Source organism: Pararge aegeria, chromosome 18 (genome assembly GCF_905163445.1).
Source record: "Pararge aegeria chromosome 18, ilParAegt1.1, whole genome shotgun sequence".
In the NCBI taxonomy this organism is placed as follows: domain Eukaryota; kingdom Metazoa; phylum Arthropoda; class Insecta; order Lepidoptera; family Nymphalidae; genus Pararge; species Pararge aegeria.
In genome coordinates this window covers 14,930,004-14,945,112 of record NC_053197.1, presented here as the reverse complement: position 1 = coordinate 14,945,112, position 15,109 = coordinate 14,930,004, and the positions used below count along the sequence as shown (strand labels likewise).

General features: G+C 35.1%; 1 protein-coding gene across 1 annotated transcript; it reads right to left on the bottom strand.

The window, feature by feature from the left end:
• Positions 1–3,074: 3,074 nt before the first annotated feature.
• LOC120631365 lies at positions 3,075–12,527 on the bottom strand. The gene is made up of 5 exons (XM_039900894.1): positions 12,459–12,527; positions 7,781–7,866; positions 6,797–6,988; positions 5,706–5,838; positions 3,075–3,619 (listed from the first exon to the last, which is right to left on the bottom strand). Exons 2-5 carry the CDS (start codon positions 7,853–7,855, stop codon positions 3,543–3,545), a joined length of 477 nt encoding a protein of 158 aa, XP_039756828.1. The 5' UTR covers positions 7,856–7,866; positions 12,459–12,527; the 3' UTR covers positions 3,075–3,542.
• Positions 12,528–15,109: the final 2,582 nt, after the last annotated feature.

Sequence of the window (15,109 nt, the reverse complement as noted above, 5' to 3'; positions counted from 1 at the left end):
TTTGATACACTTACAATTGCTTCACCGGTGAAGGAAAACATCGTGAGGAAACCTGCAGGCCTAAGAGTTTAGAGTTATAATATATAACTCTAAACTATACAATGTTGTCAAAGGTGTGTGGAGTCCCCCAATCCACACTGGGCCAGCGTGGTGGACGGCCTTAACCCCTTCTCATTGCGTGAGCAGACCCGTGCCTTGTACTGGGCCGGTAATGGGTCGATATTCTGATGATGTTGAAAAAATGGCTCTGAATATATGGCTCAGTGTTTATTGTGTGCCAATTTAAAGTTATGGAGTAACGTCAAAAAACCAAAACTTTCACGTCGAATAAACAAAAGCTTCTTTTTTTAAAACAGTAAAAAAAGTATAGGTACTCACCTTTGCGTTTATTTTGACTATGGAATTAAAAATAAAACTTTTAATGACTCCAAATAACCTTTTGACCACCACCTTTCGTCTACGTTTCTAAATTCGGTATGTTGTAGATTATGTCGGTAATGATTTTCGTATAAGAATTGTTAGATGTGCCCTTTATTACTTTTTAATTAAAGATATCTATACATTCTTAGTTAATTACTTGAGTGCTTAGTTTAAATAAGATATGAAGCAGCGGTGACCTTTGTGGAATTAATGAGTCGTAAGTCGTCTTGGGTTCTATACACGTTGGGGTTAATTTTGGGTAATAGTTTTTAATTTCTATTCATTTCTTTATGTCCGAAGACCATGGGCTCAGAATCTTAAACGCAAACGCCACATAAACGTAGTCATTACAAATAACGGAGTATTTACGGCGCTTAAGCATTTTATTAACATCGTGTCCCAAAAATTGGTCCTTACGTCAGGTGGCGCCTATTTAGCCCAACGGCTAAGTCTAGCATTACAAAGGGGCAATAGCGCTAGCATTTTGGGTACCATGCCCATAAGAGAACAGTGAGACGGCTTATATTTATTGTAAATATTAATTTTATTTTGTAATTATTATTTCTCTAGAAAAATATATTTTTCGTTGGTTTATTGATAAAGGATAATAGTTACTTTATTTTTTATTTCATTGATCACGAGTTGAACCTGAAAAGGGAAAGTTGTTGAAAGTTTTGGCTTAGCTTTGAGGCTGGGTAGGCCCATGGGAGCATCTTTTATTCCCATAAAAACCAATGGCAATTATAATGAACCCATAAAAACCGTTTGTTACGCGACCTCGTACGGGAACGCATTATCGTTTAGCGGCACGTCTTTGTCGATAGTGTGGTAAATAGCCGAGACCGAAGCCTCACGCAGACCAAGGTAGAATATTGGCGCTGTCCCTCCCCGTATATTGAAAAGCACGAACGAAAAACGAATCTTATCCGTCCATCCGTGACTCCGTTTGATCTTAATGTATACGCGTTTTTTTATGAAAACTTTTCATAAAAAATCGCGTCGCCATTAAATATTTATTTTACCAAAATTCAGGCAAAAATGTTGTGGAAGAAAAGATTTTCAATATTATGAAAAATTTAATATCCCATCGGTATAAAATAAATAAAATAAAAATAAAAAAGCCTTTTAATTCTTGCTTACAACATACTGATAACATCAACAATACAAAATAAACAGAAAAAATAACAAAAATAAAAAAAATAACAAGTGATTCAAATAATAAGTGTTATCTGGTGTTATATAACTTCTAGCAGGAACCCCTCTCATGCGAGGGTAAAGGCCTCCTCCAGAGATGACCACCGGTCTCTATCCTTGGCTATTTGCATCCAGTTTATGCCGGCAACTTTAACGATATCGTCAGACCATCTTGCATACGGTCTGCCTACCTTTCTATGGCCTGCAGGACCTGGCCATGACGTCAGCCTTAATGTCCAACGGTCGTCAACCATCCTAGCTATGTGGCCTGCCCATCGCCATTTTAATCTTTGGGAGTAATGAAGGGCATCTGTTACCATCGTCTTTTGTCGTATGACATCATGGAGGATTTTTTAAAATTCTTTTTATTTTCATCACACTTCTCTCCATACTCCTTTGACAAAATTTGATTTTATTTTTTATGCGATAGGTGTATTTCCAGGTTTGGCAAGCATCGGTATATGCGAACATTATGGAGATCTATCAGGCATGTAGCTTTAGCCTAGTTCGTCAAAAAAAAATAAAAAATTATGTATTTTCAAAAAGTCTTTATTCTTTTGGTATACATATTTTAAGCATAATGTTCACAATAGCGTCTGAAGTCTACAAATTTGCAGTTCCGCACTATGCGTTACTAATGGAGTATCTGTATTACATCATTTTGATAAACTTTTCTTCCACAAAATTTTTGCCTGACTTTTGGTAAAATAAAAAAAAATATATAATAAGGTGCTGGAATGGCAGCCCCGTACTGGTAAGCGCAGCGTTGGTCGACCCCCAACGAGGTGGACAGACGACATTAAGCGCGTCGCAGGTAGCCGTTGGATCCAAGCGGCTCAGAATCGTGGAACTTGGAACTCCCTACAAAAGACCTATGTCCAGCAGTGGACGTCTATCGGTTGATGTGATGATGATGACTTGCCAAAGCGTAGAAATATCAACTTTACACCCATTTGCCTACTATTATTTCTGTTTATTTATTTTTATTTGGTAACCCATCTACACATACAGAATGTCATAATGTCTACGTGTTTTTTTTTTTTTTTATAAAAAGTTTTCATAAAGAAGAACAGGTCTATAGGTAACATAATTTCAGGCAATTCTTGTTATTTGTCGCAAACTAGATGCTAACTAGAGCACCGCCTCTTAGCCTTGCCTTTACATGGAAGGTGTTGTAATAATGAAAACAATATTTGTAACTTAATACTTTTTTTTTAATATTAATTTCTTAAACTCATAAAAGCAATAAATTAAAATTATAATTCTAAACTCTTTATTCAATAACCAATCAATAAACAATAAACAATATTCGTACATCAAATAAAGTTAAGAATGTAAACAAGAAAAACAGAAACATAAAGGGAGAAGGAAAATACGAATGGCGGCCTTATCGCTATTATGAAAGTTAAGCTTTATTTACCAGACTTGACGAAAAGCAGGAGAATCTGTTTAGTGTAATTTATAATTTCTTCAATCCTTATACGCCACACCAAACAGATCTTCGGCAATGTACTTGCTACGCACGTTTCGCTCCGAAACCGGAGCATCCAGGAGATGTTGACTTTACACTGAATAATTGTTAGGTTAGCCTTATCGCTTACTAGCCACGGTAGTTAGTCAGTCAGTTTAGTTATAGATATCACTGCGATATTTCTCTAAAAGTATCGATCTAAGGAAAATGCGAATGCAGACTGTATCTACTACCTAAATCGAATAGCAATTTGATAAAAATGGCTGCTTCTATGTTTTTCTCGTTCTCTGATAGTAGCCATTTATTTATTTAAACACCACAAAGAGATAAAAAAAACAATGGACAAAAGGAAACTTAAAAGTAGGATACAAAAAGGCGGCCTTATCGCTAAGTAACGATCTCTTCCAGGCAACCATGTTTATCTACAGACGTTTAACACGTCCGTTCATCACAATATTTAAGCGCTGTTGAAGTTGCTTTCGCCCATCGTGACCCAGTGGCTTCTGATAACTAGTAGGAAGTATACGCTGAGCACTGAAACAAGAATGCGATGGTAGATTCGTCATTATTAGCGGCGCACTACAGAAGCACGAGTCTACTCTTAGAATGATTTTGGTTTAGAAGTCCACCACGCTGGCCATGTGCGGATTGGTAGTATTCACACAACATTCAGAACTCAAAATTTCTTCCAACAATAATATAGAATTTTAAACTAAGCTATAAACTAATTTTTGTGGTCAATCAACATTTCTTAAATATCCCGTCCCGTCCCGTCGTGACCACGATCCATGCAACTGGGTCGAAATATCGACAAATCCAAGAATATTATCGTGTTATGTACCCGTTGAACTATATTTAAGAAATAAAAAAGAAAAAAAATCGTTTATTTCATTTCTTACATTGTAAATGATACATGTTGTGGAGAACTCCTAGTAAGCATCAAAATACCTGTGTCAGGAGGCCTCACTCTTTCACAGCAAAGACAAGATAAAATAAAAAAAAACGATTGTGTAGTGTGTCTTGGTGTGTTTATGAACGCGTGTGTGCGCGCGTGTGTGTGTGTGCGTGTGTGTTTGAGTACAATAGATGACTGAATAAACAAACTTTTATTGTACACCAAAGAAAAAAGTAATTACAGAGATAAAATCACAATGAAGCAAGTAGCTACAATTTAGTAGCCTTATTTTCATTATTTATAGTCTTATTTGCACACAACAAGTTAAAAAAAACAGAAGAAGTATGAAAAAATAACACAGACAGAAGCAGTATAAGAAGTAGAGGCGGCCTTATCGCTTAGTAGCGATCACTGCCAGGCAACCTTAGGATATGGGAAACAAGAGGATAACAGACTGCAGGTTGTGCATATTTAAAAAAAAAACATACGAATAACTGCATGTTAGGTAATACTTGAACTTGAACTAGATTAGAAAAATAAAGTAATATAATAAATGAAAATAAACTAATGTATACGTTACGCTACAAAAAGATCTCTTCCATGCAACCAAAAGCGTATAAGGAAATAAACATATATGTAAGTATATAATGTGGTATGGTGGAGCAACTCTAAACAACTAAAAAGCAAGAAATAAATATTTTCTACAACATTTTTAATATTAAATTACTAATATTTATATACTTAGTAAACGGTTTCATTCTTTATAGTTACAATTCAGAGAAATTACCTAGTTATTTTCCATATACAAAAAAATTCGCTTTGTTAAACAGCTATATATATATATATATATATATATATATATATATATATATATGTGTATGTATTTATTTATATATTATTTGTATTTGCTATTTATATATTATTGTTATATATAGTTGATGTGGTTTATATTATGACATATTTTTAAAAATTGCACTATCCCGTTTCCATAATCATTTTCTTCTTTCATTAAGTGTTGTCTGGAAGAGATCGCTTAAAGCGATAAGACCGCCTTTGCGCATTTTTTTGTGTATTTTTCTTGTATTTCTTTTTCAATATATATTATCTTTATCCCTTAATTGTGTGCAATAAAGAATTAAACTATCTATCTATCTATCTAAAAGTTGTTTTGCTAAGTCATTGTAGTGGGCAGTTTTACAATTATCTAAATAATAAAAGCCAAATGTCAACTGCTTATACCTAGCCCTTTATCAGAAATTGCTTTACCCGATGCCGGGGTGTTAATGGTTCAGGAGTTCTCCCAGCACTTTACCACCAGCTTTTTTATTTTGACGAGCATAAATGGCTTAGCAGCAATATACCATAATCGAAACGCAACCCAAGCTATACCAATTATTGTAAGGTTCCGTATAATTGGCGGAGTAATTAACAAATAAATAAATATACTACGACAATACACACATCGCCATCTAGCCCCAAAGTAAGCGTAGATTGTGTAATGGGTACTAAGATGACTGATGAATATTTTTAAGAATAATAAACATAAATACTTATAATATACAGATAAACACCCAGACGCTGAAAGACATTCATGTCACACAAAAAAAATTCAGTTGTGGGAATCGAAACGACGGCCTTGAACTCAGAAAGCCGGGTCGCTACTCGCTGCTCACTGTGCCAGTCGCCCGTCGCAATACAATAGATATAAGGAAGCCTGTCACTTACGTATCTGGATCAATGTGCCGACGATGTAGCCCGCGTCGGGTGGCAATGTTGAACATCTCACGAACATTATGGAGTAGAGGATGATGAAGATCAAATAGTATATCAGGTAAGCCTTCACAAAGCCACGGCGTTCCTAAAACAATTAAAAAATTAAGTTATTTTTTTTTTATTACAAAGCCCTGATGGCCCTTTAAAGACAATTTCTTGTCATATATTTTGTGAAACGGGTCTGAAGTACAGAGTTAAAAATATACAGAAACCGTGTGCACGAGTAATATTGAAACCACTCTACTTTAGTACCTAATGTTTCTCGAACAGGTGGACGGTTAGGCACTACATTACATTTAGCAGTTGACCGTAATAATTTTACCTTTAATATTCTAAAAGTTTACCATAAAATAGGGAAAATGGGAAAAGTTTGTGGGTAGAGCTAGCAACATTCCGCGGGTATGAAGTGGGATGTGAGCGGGGCGTTTGCACTGTTTTTGACACAGTGGACTGGCAATAATGGCTGCATGAGGGCTCTGTATTTTGATACATTTTATTTCGAGAGATTTCCTAAATAAAACAAAGTTTTTCTAAATAATTAGAGTAAATTAAGAAAACAAATGTTTTTACAGGACGTGATTGTCTTTTGGGGCACGTATACAACACAGTTGGTTATGAAGATCTGGAGCATCGACGTCTCCACGTAATATTTAAATGTATATAATATTTATTTAATATGCTCGCAGCTATGCTAAGAGTATCAGAACAGAAATGAGGAGAACCAGTGTTACCTGAACGAGTTCTGTCAGAAACAGTTCTCCTAATACAAATTTTTTGTGGGGTTTGCCAGATAGGTGGAATGTGGAAAAGCGTTTGTTGTAGCAAGGAAAGTCCCAGTAATTTTCTACATTCTAATTGGCGCTGACTAAACGGCTAAATAATAATAATATAACCGAATTAAGTTGGCCGAATTATGTTAACACTTAACATATATGTATTTACGCTTTATAAGTGTCTGTACAGGGCTACATGCATAAAGAAAATTTGAATTTGAATTGAGAACCTTTTCCTTTTTTGTATGGCGGGTAAAAAGGATATCTTACCTTATGCAATCCAACAACCAGTAGAATTGAGAACGTCAGCAATACCGCGACCAGTATAAGCACGATGACGTAAACAGCTATGATGGCGGCCACTGCACTGTCATTGATGTTCTCGGGGTCTGTAGACGCAACTACAGCGCCTACGGCCGCCAGAGTGACAATGGAAACGATGGCGAGGATTATCGACGCAATCTGAAATCAATGGCGCTCGTTAATAAACGTAGCAGAACGTCGGAACTTTTGAGCAGCTTTTATTACGCTCAGCACGGCTAGGATAGGCAGAGGATAAATTGATCCCACAAAAAGCTGCGACAAGGGGCCAAATTATCTCTTCCATCTGTCAAAGTAAGGCAACAGAGAAATGGAGAACTGTAGCCCCGGATAGGTTATATAAACAAAAAAATTACAGTCAGACATTGTTGAAAATTTAATGTATGTTCATAAACACATTTCTAAATTTAAGAAGAATTGTGACTGCAATAATTTGAACTTTAGAAGTAAGAATAAACTTACATTTCAATATACTAGGTTACATGAAATTCATAATTCGTTTAAAGGAAATTGAATCCTATTATATTGTCCTAAAAAATTCCTATTATAATATAAAGAACTACGTAATCGATGAAAAAGTTTGGGTGTGAATTATTGCTTTAACCAGAATGCTTTTCTAATAATTTTAAATGATAATGTGAGATGGTGATAACAAAAAAGAACACCCCGTTAAGTTTTTTGTGGGCTTCTTCTTATACCAGAATGCGTTTGGAACCCTCGTAGCTTTAGCTTTAATTTTACGAATATGGATATCGCCATCATCTCACTACCGTGTACACATTTCTCGTGCAATGTACTCATCAAAAGTGCCACGTACTTGAATAAAGATATTTTTGACTTTGACTTTGAGAAATCCTTCAAATCCTACACATGGGCAGTTTTCTCTAATACCGCAGTCCGTAGATGTTTATATTAAAAAAAAAAAAACTTTACCAGATGCAAATACCCCAGGATCAAGCACCCGGTCCTCAGCGGCACGCAAAAGCAGCATGTATTAAATTCTATCATGATTAATAAGCCTGAAAAAAAAAGGAATAAAAAACAAAAAACATCTATGGTTTCTGGTTTTGTAAAATTACCCTAATTAAACTTGATAACATATATGACTTAATATATCGATATAGTACCTATATCGATATATACAGTCGTTGAGACCTACTTATCTACTGCAATCACGTTGTTATAAAATATTGTTGTATTATTGTATTTATAACTCTTTTTTTATCATTAATAAAAAATTTATAAAAAAAAAAAACTTCCACCCTCCGCTTGCGGGGCATTTGAATGCCCAAGCAACCGGTGGTCAGGGCTCCAGATTGAGAAACCTCCTCACAATACGCGCCGTTTCAAGGACTACTGCCTTCTGTATCCGACCCTTGATCCAACAACCAAGCGAAAGCTTCTTGAGATGTTGGTCGAAGCTTTTCGCGAGAAGACCATTGACTGAAACGACTACCGGAACAACAACGGTCGACTCAACATTCCACATGGCGGTAATCTCGTGAGCAAGGTCCAAGTATTTAGATACTTTTTCCTTTTCAGCTTTCACCAGATTATCGTCATGTGGAATAGTTATGTCAACAATTATTGCACGGCGCACTGATCGATCGACTAGCACTATATCAGGTCTATTAGCTGTAATATACCTACCTGTCAGTGATAATCGTTCGATCCCAGTAGAGCAATGCACTGCTATTTTCAAGAACTGACGCTGAGTCGTACCTATAGTAAGGCATCTGAAAATCGATAAGGCTAAGGCTAAACCGAAGGGCAAGTTGTTGATGAACTATCCTGGCTACTTGATTATGTCTGTGCAAGTATTCGCCGTTAGCAAGATGAGAACACCCGGAAACTATATGCCTGAGGGACTCCCCAGGACGATGACACGCTATAACTATATAATACTCTTATTATTGTATTTGTAATATACCGCAGTTTTGGTATAATCACTAAGACATGGGTTAGTACTTCAGAGTATGGGGGCGTTCATAAAATACGTCCTTAAATTATTAAGGGCGGGGCGGGTTCGAGTCGAATCTCATCTAATCTTAAGTTGGAGAGAGTGGGGGTCTCGGCAAATATCACGCAATTTTTTAATGATTGAAACAAAAAAAAATACTATTTTGGTCCATTGAATCTAGATCATACCTACATGCTTAGTATTTAATTTCAAATGCAATCAAATTACGTTTAAGATCATTCACTAATTCGTTCGAAAGATAATAATATCATTCATACTTCGACGTTATACATCTACTGACTTTCAAACCACCATATTTGTTTTATGCCATTTGTATTTTTGTTTTTACAATAACAATCCAACGCGTTTACGTAAGAAACCCACATTTTCTCTCACGTAAGATGAAGGGAGGGACAGAAAATTTAAAAAAACACCTCACGTAATTTATGGCCCCCTATTAAGTAATTATTATTAGATATTATTTGCATAAAATCATCAATTATTATAAAAATTAAGCTTAATTTGCTATACTCCGCGAAAATCGGTATTGCGTGATTTATAATTTCTCTAATCTTTATACTGCACACCAAGCAGATCTTCCAGGAGATGTCCAGACCTCAGGAGATTATGACTTTACAATAACTTATATTCACTGGAAAGTCAACATCTGAGGATGCTCCGGTTTCGGAGGATAGAGAGTTTGCCGCAGATTTGTTTGGAGTACCTAATAGCTAATTTTCATAAGAAATCATGGAATTCCGCAAAGTAACACCTGCAGTAAATATTTAAAATAATCAAGTTTTGAAACCAGAGCAGAGTTCGATCCCCGGCACATACCTCTAACATTCCGGAGTTAATTTCGTTTTACGCAATTAAATATGCTTGAAATGCAAATATTGTAATAAAACCCGCATCCCAGGGAGTTCTCAAAAATGTGCCCAAAGGCGTGTCTAACTTTTCGGAGGTATGTGCCTTCTAAGTAATTAAAATATCACTTGCTCCAACGGTGAGGGAAAACATCGTGACCTACAACCTTCTACATAATGTTCTCAAAGGTGTGTGGAGTCCACCAATACGCACTGGGCCAGCGTGGTGGACTACGGCCTAACCACTTCTCATTCTGGGAGGAGAACTGTGGCCTGTAAAGGGCTGATAATGATGCATCAAGTTTCCGATAAGGTTATCGATACGATAAGTGGACTGTTTACTACTTTCACAATTTACAACAATTTACTTCAATGAGTTCTAAACCTATTGTTGGATAAGCGGAATCCATTAAGTATGTGTTATTAGTGGTAAAAAAATTCGTTTTTGTGAAAAAATTAAAAAAAAGAAATATAATTTTTTATCTCAATTTCATTACAAAACAATAGGCTAAGACCTCCGTTTAAGTTTGGAATAACCTGTATTTGGAGATCTCGCTCTTTCCAATACAAAGTTTAAACATATACTATATTAATAACATGACTTAACCAATTTATTACATTTTATAATTTATATTTTTTTTTTGTTTCATGTTTAGAATTTTTTCAAAATCAATCATGCAAGCATGCAAACATGTGTGTGGGTGTGTGTAAGTGTTTGTGTGTGTGTGTGTTTATGTGTGTGCTTTTATTTTATAATCAGGAAGAGAGATTCTGTCTCGTCGTACGTTAAAGATTTTAACCAATTTGTTACTGTTTTTTACAGTCATGCATTTTCAGTGGATAAATATTCAATACTCTATTTAATCTATTATAAATAAATAAATATACTACGACAATACAAACATCGCCATCTAGCCCCAAAGTAAGCGTAGCTTGTGTTATGGGTACTGAGATAGCTGATAATTATTTTTTTATGAATATAATACACATAAATACTTATAATATACAGATAAACACCCAGACACTGAAAAACATTCAGGTTCATCACACAAACACTCTCCAGTTGTGGGAATCGAACCCACGGCCTTGGACTCAGAAAGCAGGGTCGGTGCCCACTGCGCCACTCGGCCGTCAAAATTATACAGCAGACAAGATTGTTTCTTACGTTGCCTAGAGGCAAAGGCTATTCAAGGGTTATTTAAGGGGCGGATAAACAAATTCCTCAAGAGCCAGCAACGCATCGGTGGCTCCTCTGGTGCTGCAGATGTTTATGGGCGGCGGTGATCACTTACCATCAGGTGACGTTTGCCCGCTATTAATATTAAAAAAAAAAAAAAAAAATGAGGCTGATTTTGTGTTAACTGTAGAGACAATGCGACTATTTGATCTTTTATTTAAAGTTTTTAGATCAAAGTATAGTGTTTTATGAATTTTTAAGATTAATTGGAGAGTTTTTGTATAGTTGTAATTAACGCGATCAAGCAGATCATCATATGAACCCATTACTGACCCACTTCAGAGCACAGGTCTACTCCCACAATGAGAAGGGCCTAAGGCCGCATTCTGGTTCCACCATGCTAGCCCAGTGCGGATTTATGGGCTCCACACACCCCTGAGAACATTATGGAGAACTCTCAGGCATGCAGGTTTCCTCACGATGTTTTCCTTCACGATTGAAGACATATTTTAATTGCTTAAAACGAACATAAATTAAAAAATTACAAGTGCTTGCTGCGAACTCATGCCCTCGACAGATTCCCAGGTGAAGGCAGCTGTCCCCTCCACCGGAAATCTCGCAGAAAATGTATAAACTCTTTTAAATAAGTAATGTATAGCGGCCAGACAAAAATTAAAAAGTTACAGTTTTGGTATGGGTTTATGGAGGGTAGAGGTAAGGAGAGTCATCTTTGTATATGAAAAAGTGTCGTCAAAATGTATTAAATTAGGATGGCGCCACATTTGCATCATGGTAACTCTTAAAAGAAGCGCCAAATATAAATATTGTTAGAGTAGGCTTGAAAAATAAACAAGGAAGTATTGAGATACAAGGAAGTAAGATTATATTTACCACAATATTTTGTACAACGTAAGTTGTTGAAATTCTCAATAATTAACTACTTTAGTCGATAATGACATTAAATTTTTTAACTCGGCATACTTCAATTCATCTACGATTGCTACATTTATACCATACCCTGTGCATCCACCAGCGCCATTGTGGAGGATTTTTGAACTGTTATTTAGCGCAACAACTGGACACTTTTTCAACTTTTCTCCCATATAAGATGACTCTCCTTACCTCTACCCTCCATATATGGGTTATAGAGAGCCCTCTAAAAAATCTTCAATGCACTGATTTCGACCCATTACCGTTTTATCATAAGTAAAGATAGACTACCTAAAAACCCGAATTAGCGTCTGTTTGTGCTACACACTAAACTACATATACCTAAAATTTCATCTCGGATCATCGTGTTGTATGTATGACAGAAAAGCCGCGGACGATCTAAACTAAAAAGATGTCACGTACGCCCATGGCCAGCGCGCTGGACTACGTACGGCCCAAGTCGTTCTAATTATAAAAGACCTGTGCCCTATTGGTGGCCACTAATGATTTGAGAAAAAAAAAACAGCTTGATACCATACCTAGAATTATTAAGCAAAAGCGCCTTAACACACGGACAAACTGACGGACGGTATAACAGTGACCCTAAAAGGTTTCTGATATCCACTATAAGTTTTGGGGCCCTTAAAAAAATATAGAAATTAATAAAAACGTACTTACCGTGTAGGTATTATGTTTTAAGTAAGAAAAAAATCAATGCCTCCACCACACACTACCTTCCAACTTCGTCTCTATCTCTGTAATGAAATTATTGATTTTTGTATTATAAGTATAGGTATGCACTTAATATGTAACTAGCGAAAACTCCGACTTTGTCCGTGCAGAATTTCTTTTTTCCCCCCGTTATTATGAATTGTTAAAGTCAACATCTCGGAATATGGACTGGTACCCGGTGTTGGACCGAACCGAATAATATATAGCAATCTGGGTATATCATAGAATTACGGAAAGTATACCGCCTGCTTCTATCCTTTACCAGTCTATTAAAATCAGTCTGTTTTTTATATTCAATCTATCTATAATCTGCTGATATGTTGCATAGCAAAGTACGGATAGATTGAATATATAAAATCGACGTAAGTCTACAGATTTGTGTAGTTAGGTACATCAGAATTGACACCAATGTTTTCAGTTTTATTTGATACAAATCTCTGATACAATCTACTAACAGGTCCTAAATATAGTTGCAAAAATTAGCCAGGTTAATTTTCAAATCATTTAGATAAATTTTAATCGAGACCACTGACGGACATTTTGATAATATTTATTTGTATATAGATAGATGACAGCGATCTATCCTTTTCTAGTTATACTACTCATTCAAAACAGTGAGGCCATATTTTACCAGAATGCAGGATAAAGTTCCAAAATATTTTTATTTTATTTCATTATTTATACTCATGCTATAAAGAGCCATATTTTACCTTCATTCTTATCTTTCTTTTTAATTTACATTTTTTTTTCTGTGTTTTGTACATTAAAAGAGTGTTTGTTCATTCATACATTCAGTCATTCATTCAAAGATTCGTTTGTTTGTATAGTTAAACTGTGAAACTATTGAACCGTTTTTAATAATAGTTTTACCGTCAATAAGTTACATACTTAGGCTACATTTCATTTTGGTAATCTTTAGTAATTTCTTAGATACAGTAAATAAAGTACCTACCTCTAAAGCCTGTTAACGGATATTTCGGATTTCACTTACACGTTGTATTGCTGAATAAAAATGTTACAAATATTTACATACTTCTTTTTATATCCTGTAACATTAGAACTTCATTGTGCACGTAGCAATAATGTATCGGGAAGGTACCGACTGACCAAGGTTCTGATAACGTTCTTCAGTAAAACAGCTCGAGTTAAAGTGCCTTCCGAGATATCTACTGGTATTAGTCAGCCTTTTATTTAATAGCTGGTAGGTAGGTACGTAAGTATATCCGTTTACGTCATGTCTGTTATCCTGCACATAAATAACAGAAGGTACCTACTTATTTCAAGGCAATGCGAAGGACGGCTAAAATTTTTTATTCAATCGAGCCAATGTCATTCAAACACACCAAATAATAACACAACGTAGGGTTTTAAAGACTAGACTATCACGGTTAAATAAGAAGCGGTTATAACCTATTTGTAAGGACTTCGGCTTAACTTTCGGAGGGCCAAGTTCGAATCCCACCACACACCGCTGACTTATAAACGGTTGCCCCGTTTGTCCTTATTTGGTTGTCATTGCGTATTATAATTTCTTCAATCCTTATAAAAAAAAAAAAAAAAAAATCATTTTTTTTCAGGTCGGGGACCCATATACAAAATTTACAAAATTTAACACAAAATAAATATACATATAAGACAGATTTTAAAAATAAACACAAAATAAATATAAGACCGATTTAAAAAAAAAGTAAATAAAGAAAAAAAAAAAAATAAAAAAATTAATTAAAATCTACAATTAAAAATTACAATAAATTAAATTTCAATTAAAATTAAAATTAAAATCCAACTATTTACTCTATCTAATCTATTTACTTATTATACTCCATACCAAACAGATCTTCCGCAATGTACCCTCTACGCACGTTTGGCTCCGAAACCGGACACTTCACGAGATATTGACTTTACAATGACTAATTGTTAAGACAAACTTAACAACAAATGAATGAATTATTGTTAAGTTACGTTACGTAAGACAAATTACGTTATAACCCTACGTTGTATTATTATTTAGTAGGTTTGTATGCCATTGATTCGATTGAATCACTGAATCGAATAAAGAATTTTAGCCCGTGCTTCGCATTGCCTTTGAGTAAGTAGGTACTGTTATTTCTATGCAGAATAACGGACATTACGTAAACGGTATAGCAAAATTAATCTTAATTTTCATAATATATCATGGAATTCCGCAAAGTAACGCCTGCTTGTATCTAATGAAATTGCGTATTTTTGACAACTTCGTATACCTACTTAATTATTTATTTAAAAGTACGGTTCTATAGTTCTTTCTAACAAAAGAGTTGTGGAACAAATGTTTTTAAACCAACCTCGCGCAACCAAGTTGAATAAAAGAATAGTAATAAATAATAGTAAATGAAAGAATTGTGTAATATAATTATATATTTTAGTAATTATATATAATTACTAAAAACATAATATGACCTATCACCTATAGCTGATTCTCCTCACGATAAGTGCAATAACTAGGTTTAATTTCTGAAATTATACCGATTATGATACTAAAACGTGCCACAGCCATATTGTGTTCAAGATGTGCTATCTCGCATTCGAGAAGTCGATTTCGTGTATTGAAACACTTA